This window comes from Camellia sinensis, chromosome 5 (assembly GCF_055761805.1).
Source record: "Camellia sinensis isolate YWXY chromosome 5, ASM5576180v1, whole genome shotgun sequence".
NCBI classification, from domain to species: Eukaryota; Viridiplantae; Streptophyta; class Magnoliopsida; order Ericales; family Theaceae; genus Camellia; species Camellia sinensis.
The window spans coordinates 149,046,824-149,059,261 of record NC_138965.1 but is presented as its reverse complement, the minus strand read 5'-3'; the positions used below and the strand labels follow the sequence as shown (position 1 = coordinate 149,059,261).

The following is a 12,438-nucleotide window of genomic DNA, read 5'->3' as shown; positions in this document are numbered from 1 at the left end:
ATTTACTCGTAACATTGGGCTTAACTATACTAGATATCCAGCAGTACTTGAAGGATACTGTGATGCAAATTGGATATCGGATACTAGAGACTCGAAGTCCACCAGTGGGTATGTCTTTACTCTTGGTGGGGCAGCTGTATCTTAGAAATCTTCCAAACAGACTTGTATTGCTAGGTCTACTATGGAATCTGAATTCATAGCTTTAGACAAAGCAGGGGAAGAGGCAGAATGACTTTGCCACTTCCTTGAAAATATTCCAATTTGGCCAAAACCGGTGCCTGCTATATGCATACATTGCGATAGTCAATCTGCAATAGGTAGAGCATAGAGTCATATGTATAACGGTAAGTCTCGACACATTCGTCGTCGACATAACACCGTAAGACAACTACTCTCTAATGGAATTATTTCCATAGAATATGTTAAGTCTAAAGACAACATAGCGGATCCACTAACCAACGGGTTAGCAAGAGAGTTAGTTGAAAATTCATCGAGGGAAATGGGACTTAAGCCTATTAAATAAGAGTTACCACAACGACAACCCAACCTAGTTGACTGGAGATCCCAGATCTAGGTGCAAAGGGACAACAGAGTTGTGATTGACTCAGAAGGATCACTGTGGAGTCCAACTCCTACCCATTTCTATGATGAAATAAGTGATGTCTGCAGCGATTTAGGTTAAGTAATACTTTTAATGATTCTTATATCTAGGTAAACCTAGTGGAGTATGGCAGGATACTCATAAGAATCACCTATGTGAGTGTGAACTGGGCCGGTTCTATAAGATTTGTGAAGGGCTACAAGTCTTAGAGCACTCATGAAAGACCAGGTTGTTCAGGGCCAAAATGAACACAATAGTGAGAACTAAACTGTGTCTGGGAATATACTGTGTGAGTTCTATTGTCTTGGTTTATACAAACGGCTGAACAGTTCAAGACATCATGTTCACTGGTTAGCTAGTAAATTCGATAGTGTCTCACAAGGGAAGGTTCAAAGCCAAAAGTTACCTATCCTTTGCAGAATATTTTCAATTTCTGTACTCTCTGATTAGATCATGTTGTTGCATTTTCTCTCCGTCAACTTCCATTCATGTAGGGGATTGTTGGAAAAAATGGTTTTATATAGGCATATTTTTTAACCCAATTTGGGTGGACCCCAAACGTCTTTTGGGGTGGGTCCGAAGAGGTGAAGTGGTGAAGACAGAACGTCAAAACCATTTATGAGTGAATGGGAAGATGATGTCGTTTTCGAATCTAACATTAATTTTTTAGATAAAATTCATTTGAATTTTTTCATTTAAAAAATTATTGTGGGAATTTAATTTAATTCTAAAATTCAAATTTTGGATGAGTGGTTTCCTAAAGTTTGTAATTGTGGGAATTTAATTTAATTCTAAATTCAAATTTTGAGTTTCTAAGTGGTTTCCTAAAGTTTGTACCTCATCATTTATTTATTTATTTAACTATTTCATTAGTTTAATATATATATATATATATATATATTTGAAATAGTTTGAATAAATAACAAAGATTCTACAGGTTGGAATTTGTTCCATCAACAAAACTGCGGAACACTTTTTCAAATGTTTGAATTTGAATATTCCTGTTCAAATGGTCAACTTTGTTTGAATTGAAAAACAATAGCACCTTTTCATTTCATTAAACTGATACCTGTTCGGGACTTTTTGTTGCCTATAAATATCATCTATTCTAGCAGTTTTCGTATCTGGTTTTTTTTTTTCCAATCCGAGAAAAATCTGTCCGTGTATCTGATTTTGCAATCCGGAAATAGTCTGAAATTTTGTCCCATTGTTGTCCAAAATTTTCTACTTTTGCATTATTCTTCATTTTAGATTTAAGAATAAATATTAAGAGAGTATTAGAACACAAGGTTTGGTTCGCCGAACAAATTGTTTGGAGTACTACTACAATTTGTGAAGATCATTGTATCCTGCGAGATAGACGCCACTCAACCGTAAGTACCGTAGTGGGGCGAATCTGTCTTAAGGACAGAATGTCACACACTCGACTTGGTCTTGTAATTTTTATTTGGTTCGACAAAATAAATCTGGTATGTTTTTATTTATTTTGTTTAAATTTATTTGGAGTTATTTTATTTACACAGAAGATTGGTCCAACACTATACTTGTGACAAGACATGACTGTGTTCCAAGACCATCAAATAATTTCCAATTTTAGATTAATTAAAATATATATTTTTGTTCACAAACTTTGTCCAAATGACTTGATAAAATGGTAAGAAAATAAAATCATAAACAATAAAAAAAAAAAAAAACCTTTTCTTTTTTAGGGTTTTCGTTCAATGTTTGGTGAGTCCATAATTGGAGTTAAAAGTCTGCAACTAGATTTTTTGAGCTGTAGTTTGGTCCTCCCGTGGTCACCAATGGGTCAAAACTAAAATGGTAAATTACAAACATATTATGAGGTTTAGTCAAATTATAAATCATCTTTAATTGTTCTAGAAATTATATTGTCTTTTAAGATATTTAATTTCATAACAAATAGGTTCTTTTATTAATAAATCATCAAGCTAATTAACAGTTTTTAATAATGTTAAAATTTTATTTTAATTAATAATTCAGATAATTTTATTATTATATACGTAAATAGTTAGAAATTTCACTTTTTTAATTAATTCTGTTAAATAAAAGATTCTGATAAGAAGGTATTTGTAATTTTTCAAATTATAAGGACAATTCGTATTTTAAACAAATCTCAAATGGTATATTTATAATTTACCCAAACTAAAAAGACTTCAAGAAATTAAAGCATTTATAAGGTTAAGGGTCCAACACTAATAATTGCGAGCGGATCCTCTAGAGTAACTCTCTAGAGTGATCTCCTAAAGTGAGCGGATCGGACGGCTCAGAATACTCCTCACCAAAACGACGTCGTTTTGGTGAGGAATTTCAAAAAAAAAAAAAAAAAAAAAAAACAGATTTAGGATTTCAAACTTCCCCCCATATGAACAGCTATACAGACGGCGGGAAGAAGCGAGCGAAACGAGAGCGAAGAAGATTTTGTTTGAGGCCGATACCTGCATCCCCGTCGTCGTGTCGATCCCCTGCTCTGCTCCAACCGATTGAAACGTATATAAGTATAGTTCGATTTTGTTTTTTTTGGTCTCTGCTGAATTGAAGTTTCTGAATCTGTGGGTTTGTGTCTGAATCGAAGTTTCTGTTATACATACATGAACAAGCATTGTTTTTAAATTTACAGATTCATGTTTTAGAAGAGACCAAAACCACAGATTCATGTATGAAGCTCTAAATTTTAGTCTGAATCAGAAATTTACACGAATCAGAAATTTACAGATTCATTGTGGGTTTGTGTCTGAATCGAAGTTTTTGTTATACATACATGAACAAGCATTGTTTTTAAATTTACAGATTCATGTTTTAGAAGAGACCAAACCCACATATTCATGTATGAAGCTCTAAATTTCTGTCTGAATCAGAAATTTACACGAATCAGAAATTTACAGATTCATGTTTTAGAAGAGACCAAACCCACAAATTTTAGTATTCAGAAATTTCTGAATACACGAATCAGAAAATTACAGATTGAGACAGCAATTTTAGTATCTGAAGCTGAAGATGGTAATATATTTTTAATTGTAATAAATATCTACCAAAATTAATAATTGAACCCTGAAAGAATCATTAGTATGTGGAATTTAAACTTTGAAGCCCAAAACAAACACAACTGAACTCTCAAACTTATTTTAATAAGAGCCAGAGTCAGAATTTTATTGAAAGTATTAGTGAAGTACTTATCAAAAAAAAAAAAAAAAAAAAGGGAATGTAGCACTGTTTATTGACTGAAGCAACATACATAGTTTAGGTAACATATATATATATATATATATTTGAATTCGATTCTCTTTCTGCTTCATTATTATTGAATTAATTGAAGTATGATTTTGTGCTTATCATTTACGGTGTCACATTAGTATGTTTACTGGAAGTAGGTATCTGGTTGATTGTAATGTATGTGTGCACACATGTAGGTATCCAGTACAGAACAATATGGTTAGAATTGGATGCTTCAATTATTTTGAAAAATACTTGCTTCAAAAATAATTATTTCATACCCTAATTTATCTTTTACAGTTCCTTGTTTGATATGGAACCTAACAATCATGAGAATGACGGGGGTGAGTGTGATTGGAAGCCTAGAGTTCGCATGACATTTGATACAGAACAAGAAGCATATGATTTCTATAATACTTATAGAGGAAGATTGGGCTTTAGTATTAGAAGGGGTTATGTAAACAAGAGCAAAGACGGACAAATCACTTCAAGGCAATTTGTCTGTAATAAGGAAGGATTTCGAGTTGTCGACAAGCGAGATCCATTAACAAAAAATCCTAGGCAGGAAGTGAGGTTTGGTTGTCAAGCCCGACTTGTCATTAAGTGGGATAGGAATATTCAGAAATTTTTTGTTAGTGATTTTCTTGAACAACATAATCATATCTTCGTACCAGCAGAATGTACACATATGTTACCATCCCAAAGGAAGATATCTGCATCACAGGCAACCGAAATAGATTTAGCCGAAAAATCTGGAATCTGTCTTAGTGCTGCATTTGAGCTCATGGGTAATGAAGTTGGTGGAAGGGAGTCGCTTGGGTTTACAAAACTTGACCAAAAAAATTATTTGAGAACAAAGAGGCAAAACAGTTTAGCATATGGGGAGGCAGGTAGCATTTTGCAATATTTTCGTGACAAATCATTGGAGAATCCATCTTTTTTTTACTCCGTCCAATTAGATAACGAGGAGCAGATTACGAACATTTTTTGGGCCGATGCTCAGATGATCATGGATTATGGGCAATTTGGTGATGTTGTCACTTTCGACACTACTTACAAGTTAAATAGTGCACATAGACCTTTTGCGTCTTTTGTTGGATTGAACCATCATAGGGAAACTGTGGTATTTGGTGCAGCTTTGATGTATGATGAGACCGCCGATTCTTTCGTATGGCTTTTTAGAAGATTCTTGGAGGCAATGTCAAGTAAGGCTCCAAAAACAATTTTTACGGATCAGGATGCTGCAATGGCTAAGGCCATACCTATTGTCATGCCTAACACAACCCATCGCCTTTGCACTTGGCATTTGATGCAAAATGCATTAAGGCATGCAAATTCTATCTTCAAGGATAAGTCGATGAAGGATAAGGGGGTGAAGAGTGTTTTATACACGTTTATGTACGACATTGAGGATGAGGAAGAGTTTATATTAAAATGGGAGGAAATGCTTGACAAGTATGAAGTAAGAGATAATCATTGGTCGAAGTTAACATTTGGGGTCAAGGAAAAATGGGGTTGGCCATATGTTAGAAATGCATGGGGTGCGGGCATGAGTAGTACCCAACTTAGTGAATCCTTTAATGCTTTCTTGAAGGATTTCATTCAGTCTGATCATAACTTAATGCAATTTTTCATGCATTTTGATCGAGTTCTGTCTGAGAAAAGGTACAAAGAGTTACAAGCCGAATATGCTCTATGCCAAAAGTTGCCCAAGGTGAATATTAAAGTGAAGATTATGGAGCAAGCTGCAGATGTTTACACAAATAAAATTTTTGAAGAATTTCAGGATGAGTATGTCAAGTCCCTTGAAGTCAACATTGAAGAAATTGAAAATGATGGTGAGAGTACCGTTTATACAGTTCTTGATAGTGATGGTATAAGGGTGAGGAAGGTGAGGTAGGAGTGTGATGATTCGGTCACTTGCAATTGTAGGAAGTTTGAAATGAAGGGCATTTTGTGTAGTCATTGTTTAAAGATCCTTAGAGAAAGACTCAAATTGAAAGAGATTCCTTCACAGTATATTCTGAAGAGATGGACTAAAAAAGCAAGATCTGAAAATGTGAAAGATAGGTGTGGGCATGATATTCAGGTTGATGTAAGATTGCATCAAACTTCACGTTATAGGTCATTGATGGCAATATTCAGATCAGTAGCGTGTAGAGCTTCTGAAAGTGAGGAAACATATAATTTGACGGTCGAGAAAGCGGATGAATTAATTGCAGACATTGAAACCATGTTAAGCGCAAAATTCAATATGCCTTGTTCAGATACTATTCAACAAGAAAGCCCCCCCAACACATGCCCGAAAGCTTTGAAGTGGAGGTGTAGCGGATAAAAATGTAGTCCAAGCAAAAGGACTCAAGAGAAAAGAGTGCACTAGCAAGGGACGAAGGCGGACAACAGGTGGTTTGGAGCTTGCGTTGGCAAAGAAAAATAAAACAAGTTCACATAATGCTTCTCAAACTTCCATATCTGTTACTCCTCAAACTCCTCCCTTATTTTCGGCAAATGCACCTGAAGCACCTCCCTTAATTCCTCAGTCTGCACCTTTATTTTCAAGTGTTCCTCAACTTCCTCCATTCTCGCCGAGTGTTCCTCAAGTTAGAGCTTCTTCGTCTCAATTTATGTATTCCGCCTATGATGTAAGTTAGTTTAATAAAAAGTTTTAGTACGAATTTGTAGCTGACTATTATCATTTTAGATTGATATGTGTTTGTTATTGTTGCAGCCAAGTTTTCTTCATCACAATATGCATTTTTCAATGCCATCGATGTATTCCAGCCATGGAACCTATCAAGCATTGCTTAACAATGCAAGTAGTTATCACTCGCAAGCTTCAAATAGTCCCGCATGTAGTGAAGTAATTTTTTTTCACCTTTTCTCTTTTATTTTGTCATTCATTCATTTAAAGTTCCATTTTATTTTATGGTTCCTTTGATGTAATATATATATATATTTTTTGTAGGTACTATATGGTCGTGGGCGCGGCCGTGGGCATGGGGATGTGGATCACACGCCAACGTCTTAGCGTTATTTTGTTTTGGGAATTTGTGTGAATTTTTTGTTGGATATGTAATATTCAAAACCTTTCATCAAACTATTGCTAAAAATTTTCTGTTCAAATTACTCAGTAAATGTTGCTGAAACTAATGTTGAAATGTTGAAATTTTGATTAATTTTTGAAATGTTGAAATGTTGAAATTTTCTGTTCAAATGTTCCTGCTGGCAGTATTCCTTGGGTTCTTCTGCTGAAATGTTCAAAATTTTCTATTGAAATGTTCAAATTTTCTGTTGAAATGTTCAAAGTTTTCTGTTGAAATGTTCAAATTTTCTGTTCTTCTGCTGTGGGCAGTCTATCTGCTGGGGTTCTTGTTGCTGTCACTCATTGTTGTTGATGGATGTATATTCAAGGTGTAAAAAGGTTCTTCTGCTGGATTTTGCTGCTGGATTTTGTTGCTGTCACTCATTGTTGTTGATGGATGTACATTCTTGTTGCTGTCAGCTCCCATCATTTATTTTTATATGCTGAAGTTTAATGTGCAAGTGCCTAGACTTAGGAGCTCTTCATAATTGAAAATGCTTACATCATGCTGCTATGCAATAGTTTCATGTTGTATGATAGATTTTCAGATAACAATTGCCGCCTTTCTTAATTATGAAGAAATGATAGATGCATGATATTAAAAGTTTTCAATGTTAGCCGATACTTGGCCTTATGTTTTCCATGACATCGAATTGTATTGTTCAGTCTGTAAAGTTGCTTAAACTATTATCTTACTGCATAATTTAGGTGGCTGACCCCCATTTGATGTCTTTTTTATGTGTACTTCATTTGATTCTCATATTAGACTCAAAAGAACAATTTTGTATTTAGAGCTCCATAAAAGGATTTAATAAGTGTTGTTCTAGCTGGAGTGTAAAATTGTTAATTTGGCAGGCTTGCTTCACTAATTTATATATCTGGTATCAAATTTTCATCTGCTAAAATTGTATTTTACATTGATTTTCAAGAAGGTGATATAAGTTGATTATAATTGGAAGCTTTGATCTTACCCATCGTTGCAGCAAACACCTTGAACCTGTTCATGGAACACATTGAACCTGTCCATTACAATACACCTTGAACCTGTTCTTGATGAAATATTTGGCAGCATACATCAATTAAACATATTTGGCAGCATACATCAATTTGGCAGCAAACACCTTGAACCTGTTCATTGAACACATTGAACTTGTCCATTACAAATACACCTTGAACCTGTTCTTGATGAAATATTTGGCAGCATACATCAATTAAACATATTTGGCAGCATACATCAATTTGGCAGCAAACACCTTGAACCTGTCCATTACAAATACACCTTGAACCTGTTCTTGATGAAATATTTAGCAGCATACATCAATAGATTTCAGAAACCTGTTATACAACATTCAACATTTTCAACAGTTCAACATGCAACATTATTCAACATTTAAGAAACCTGTTATATAATATTCAACATTTCCAAACCATCACATATAATACACATTGTTAAGCAACCAACATAATTCAATAGATTTAACAAACTGTTCATTCAACATTTCATCTCAAATAAACTGTTACACACTTGTTTTTGCAAACCTTCAGAATTTGAAGCACAAAAAAAAATTTACAAAACAAGTACAAAAGTAGATTACATTCATAGGATGTTCGAAAACCTAAGAACTGAGTCATTTACATGAAAAAGTACAAAAACACACAAAATACAATGACATAAGTCACTGCCTTCAAGATGTTCTCAATCCTTTGAAGCCTTCTATCATGCTCACCAAGCCTTGAAGTAATGTCGTCGTCGTCAGCATTGGCACGGATTGATGAGGTAATGTCGTTGTCGTCATCATCTGCGAACCACCTGAAGTAATTGCAGTGGTCGTTCGAATCCTACAATGGACAAGAATCAATTAATCAATAAAGGACAAATGAAATTTGTAAAAAGTAACAGATTCATTTATATAACAGGTACTTACATATTTTCTTGGGCAAACAAAATAGACACGTCCTTTATTTCCATTCGCATTGGTTCGTACAATACGCATGGAAGCTATTCTTCCACAAGTACAAAACCTTTGCTTTAATCTTAAGTTCGTATTATCAATAGAAGATGAAGCCATTTTTTTTTTCTGCATAAAAAACAAGTTATTAACAAGTGTGTTAGGAAAGTCAAGTTATCACAGCATAACAGCTCAATCCTAATGAAGTTTATATTTTTATCATAAATTATATATTGTTCCCCATTTATATAGCATCATATCAATCCCTCCATTCCGTATAGTCACTGTTACCTATTTTATGATCCTCTATGATTGAGGCTTTCTTTGAGCTAACAAGTCAATTTATTAATTTAAAATAAGTCTATGCACCCAGAAAATATGAGACACATAATGCATAGATGTGTGACAATATTGGCAACTACAAATGAGAACATTTTATTCACAACTATTTTGAAGTCAAGTTATTTGAAAATGCTTTCCAAAATTTTCCTCTACAATTTTACTTTCAAAATTTTTCGTAATCTTCTTCCAACAAACTTGACATCTTTGTCCCCCTCAACCAAAATCCTGGCTCCCCAACTGCCACAGAGTACACTTTCTGCTAAAGATGTGTAAGATTGAAGGATAGGAATCATGAAAAGTTAACATAATCTAAAATTGCGGAAAAACTATTTTATAATGCAATCATGATAGCTTCCAATAATATGCTTATTTTGAAAAGAATAAGTTGTTGGAATGGATGCTAGTTCAGTGGAACCGTATTAAATTCGGATTCAGCTTTTTGTATTCAGAACTACCACTTCAACATGTAGAAAATTTTAAGGTTCAAGTGTGACTGAAACCTGTTTTTTCTTCATCTGGATGTTCATTCATTGTTTTTGTTCCCAAAAATGAAGATTATGAAGACACAACAAAACATGCCCTAAGCTTTTTGATTGATTCAAGATGCAGCCAAGGCAAGGGGTTCAATTTACTTCCATAATCATGAGCAATACTGAACTTGAGTAATTAACACCCACATCCCCCAAGGGTAAATAAGGGCATTATGTGAAAGGTGCATATAGGAGATTTCATTAGCATGTACAAAAAGAGTTCTCTTTTCATAGAATAAGAGGTAGTGGATATTAAAGTTCATATTTGCCTTTATTTGAATGCTCCATGGAACTGAAACACACTATTTCACTTCAAGGATCAATTAGAAAACGCAAGTCAGTGGCTTGCTAGAGTCATCCCATAATCACTTGTACACCAAGTGAATTACTTAGAAACCAGGTCAATGTTTTAGGTCCTAAGTGACATTAACAAATAGGATAACAAAATTATCAGTGATGCTCAAACACAATAATAAACACAATGGACTTAATAATGCAAAAGCTTAATAAAAAGCAAAGGGATCGTTTACTGTCTAATTGTTGTTCAAAAGGCCCATTTGTATTGAGATCCTGCTCAGTATATACAAATGCACATTTCAAAAATGAAAATGTAAACAATTCAAAATTTGCCAATTGTCATCACTCATCATTGTGTCTGATTTCAAGAAAGCAAAGAATCAATTCAACCAAAAACATATAACTTGAAGCATCAGAACATAGTAACGCCAAATCCTTTAATTAAACAAAGCAAGGGTAATCTGATTAAATGTTGCTAATAATGCCTGATTAAATGTTGCTAATAGTGCCTACCTATTCTCCCAATTCAACACTGGATTGTTGGTTGTATACTCAAAAGTTTTACAGGCTCAAGTGAAATGGAAGTTTTGATTTCTTACGTGTTGAATAGCATTTACAATCAATATTTTGAGTATACATCACCTTGACATTTAGGAACAACCATCTACGTACTTATCTTCTACTACATAGGCTTTCATGTTAATCAATATGTAAATAAGTCCATCTGCAGGTTTAAACTTTGGTAAAGTTCGAAGGAGCAAATTATCAAACACTTGGTGTGTGAGCATTCCAACTGAGTGAGTACTGGAACAAATGCTCATAACAATGGATCAGATCAAGAAAAAACTGATTCATTAGATAAGATGAAGATTGATAATTCAGATTCACCAGTTTGATTTTTAGTTCATCTAGATTGAAATATATTTTTTTATGTAAAATAGATTAGATTGGAATGCAGGGTCTGTTTTTTTTTTTTTTAGATCATTGTTTAGATATTCACAAAATATGCACTTTAATTTTAATTAATACTCCAATGAAATTAAGACGTAGATCATTGTTCAGTGCTCTGAACTTAAAATTAATTAAAAATTCCACTTTAATTTTTGTTGGTAGACTGAACTTTCAACAGTTTCAACAGCTTCGGTCTCTCGTCTTAGCGTTAGATATCTATACACATATATGTGTATAAAGGGTGCAAATCAATGATTTAAGCAATACATGAAATAAAAAACCTAACTTGTTGGTAGACAAGAATAGAACAGAGAGAGAGAGAGAGAGGGAGAGAGGGAGAGAGGGAGAGAGAGGAATAGGGAATGAGATGAGAGACCGAAGCTTACGGCAGGATAGTGGCGACTGCGACGGTGGGCCGACGGGATGCATGACGGAGCAGACGGAGCAGCCTCTCTAACTCTTCTTCCTTCTCTCATTCTTTCGCAGCTTTGGTTCTTCCCGCTCGTCTGATAAACCTCTTCAGCCTGGGGGAATTTTGAAATCGAAAAAAATGGTTTTTTTTTTTTTTTTTGAAAATCCTCACCAAAACGACGTCGTTTTGGTGAGGACTATTCTGAACCGTCCGATCATCCACTTTAGGAGATCACTCTAGAGAGTTACTCTAGAGAATCCGGACGCCTAATAATTAAGTGGTTGAACATGAAAACTCCAATTTGGAGCAATTTTTGAGGCTAAGGATCTTTTGTCTCAAAGTCTCTTACTCAAATTTTATTATTTTTTATTTTTATGTGCAGATTATGTAAATAGTCCTTATAATTTACACGTTGTGTCATTTTGATCCTTCTAATTTTAATTTGCTCGATTTTAACTTTAAATTTTGAATTCTGTATCATTTTGGTCCAATTGAAAACAAAAGTTAAGAAAGTGGATGGAAAATTTGCACATGAATGACATGTGATTGGTTTCCAAGGGCACAATAGACATTTTGCTTTTGCTTTTTCTTTCCCTTTCAGTTTCTTCCTACGCTTCTCTCTGTCTCTCTTTCAAAACCCTAGCAACGCCATTGCCTGGAAGAAGTCGAGACTGAGCACCGAAGCTTTCTTCCATTGCGACAACGGCAGGCGAAGGAACCTCGCAGGGTCCACCACCACCATCTCCGCCTTCGCTGCTCCTCTTCTTTCTTCTCTCGTACCTTCTTCTATCGCCTCTCTCTACTCTCTGTCACTAGCGCCAGCTCCCATTGACACTTCCGGAGCCATCTCACCCTTCGCTCGTCAACAGTTTCACATTCGGATGAGCCACCGACCACCATTGTTCTCCATTCCATTGCCTTTTATCTGTTTGAATGAATGAATATGTGTTCTGTTTTGGTTCATCCATTGTCATAGCCGGTGGAAGTGTATTGCCTGGTTCGGTTCTATCCGCGTAACGGTGGTTGCTTGCAAATGATGTCAA

At 34.8% G+C, this 12,438-nt stretch overlaps 1 protein-coding gene across 1 annotated transcript; it reads left to right on the top strand.

Moving 5' to 3' along the window:
* Positions 1–4,145: 4,145 nt before the first annotated feature.
* Positions 4,146–6,167, top strand: LOC145791772 (protein FAR1-RELATED SEQUENCE 5-like). Its single transcript, XM_082872211.1, has 2 exons — positions 4,146–5,723; positions 5,808–6,167. Exons 1-2 carry the CDS (start codon positions 4,146–4,148, stop codon positions 6,165–6,167), a joined length of 1,938 nt encoding a protein of 645 aa, XP_082728337.1.
* The last annotated feature ends 6,271 nt before the right edge of the window (positions 6,168–12,438 follow it).

Coding starts and splice junctions, on each gene's coding strand:
- LOC145791772 (XM_082872211.1), top strand. CDS start 4,146: ATGGAACCTAACAATCATGAGAATGACGGGGGTGAGTGTGATTGGAAG. Junction 5,724..5,807: donor ATGGTATAAGGGTGAGGAAG/GTGAGGTAGGAG, acceptor CATTGTTTAAAG/ATCCTTAGAGAAAGACTCAA.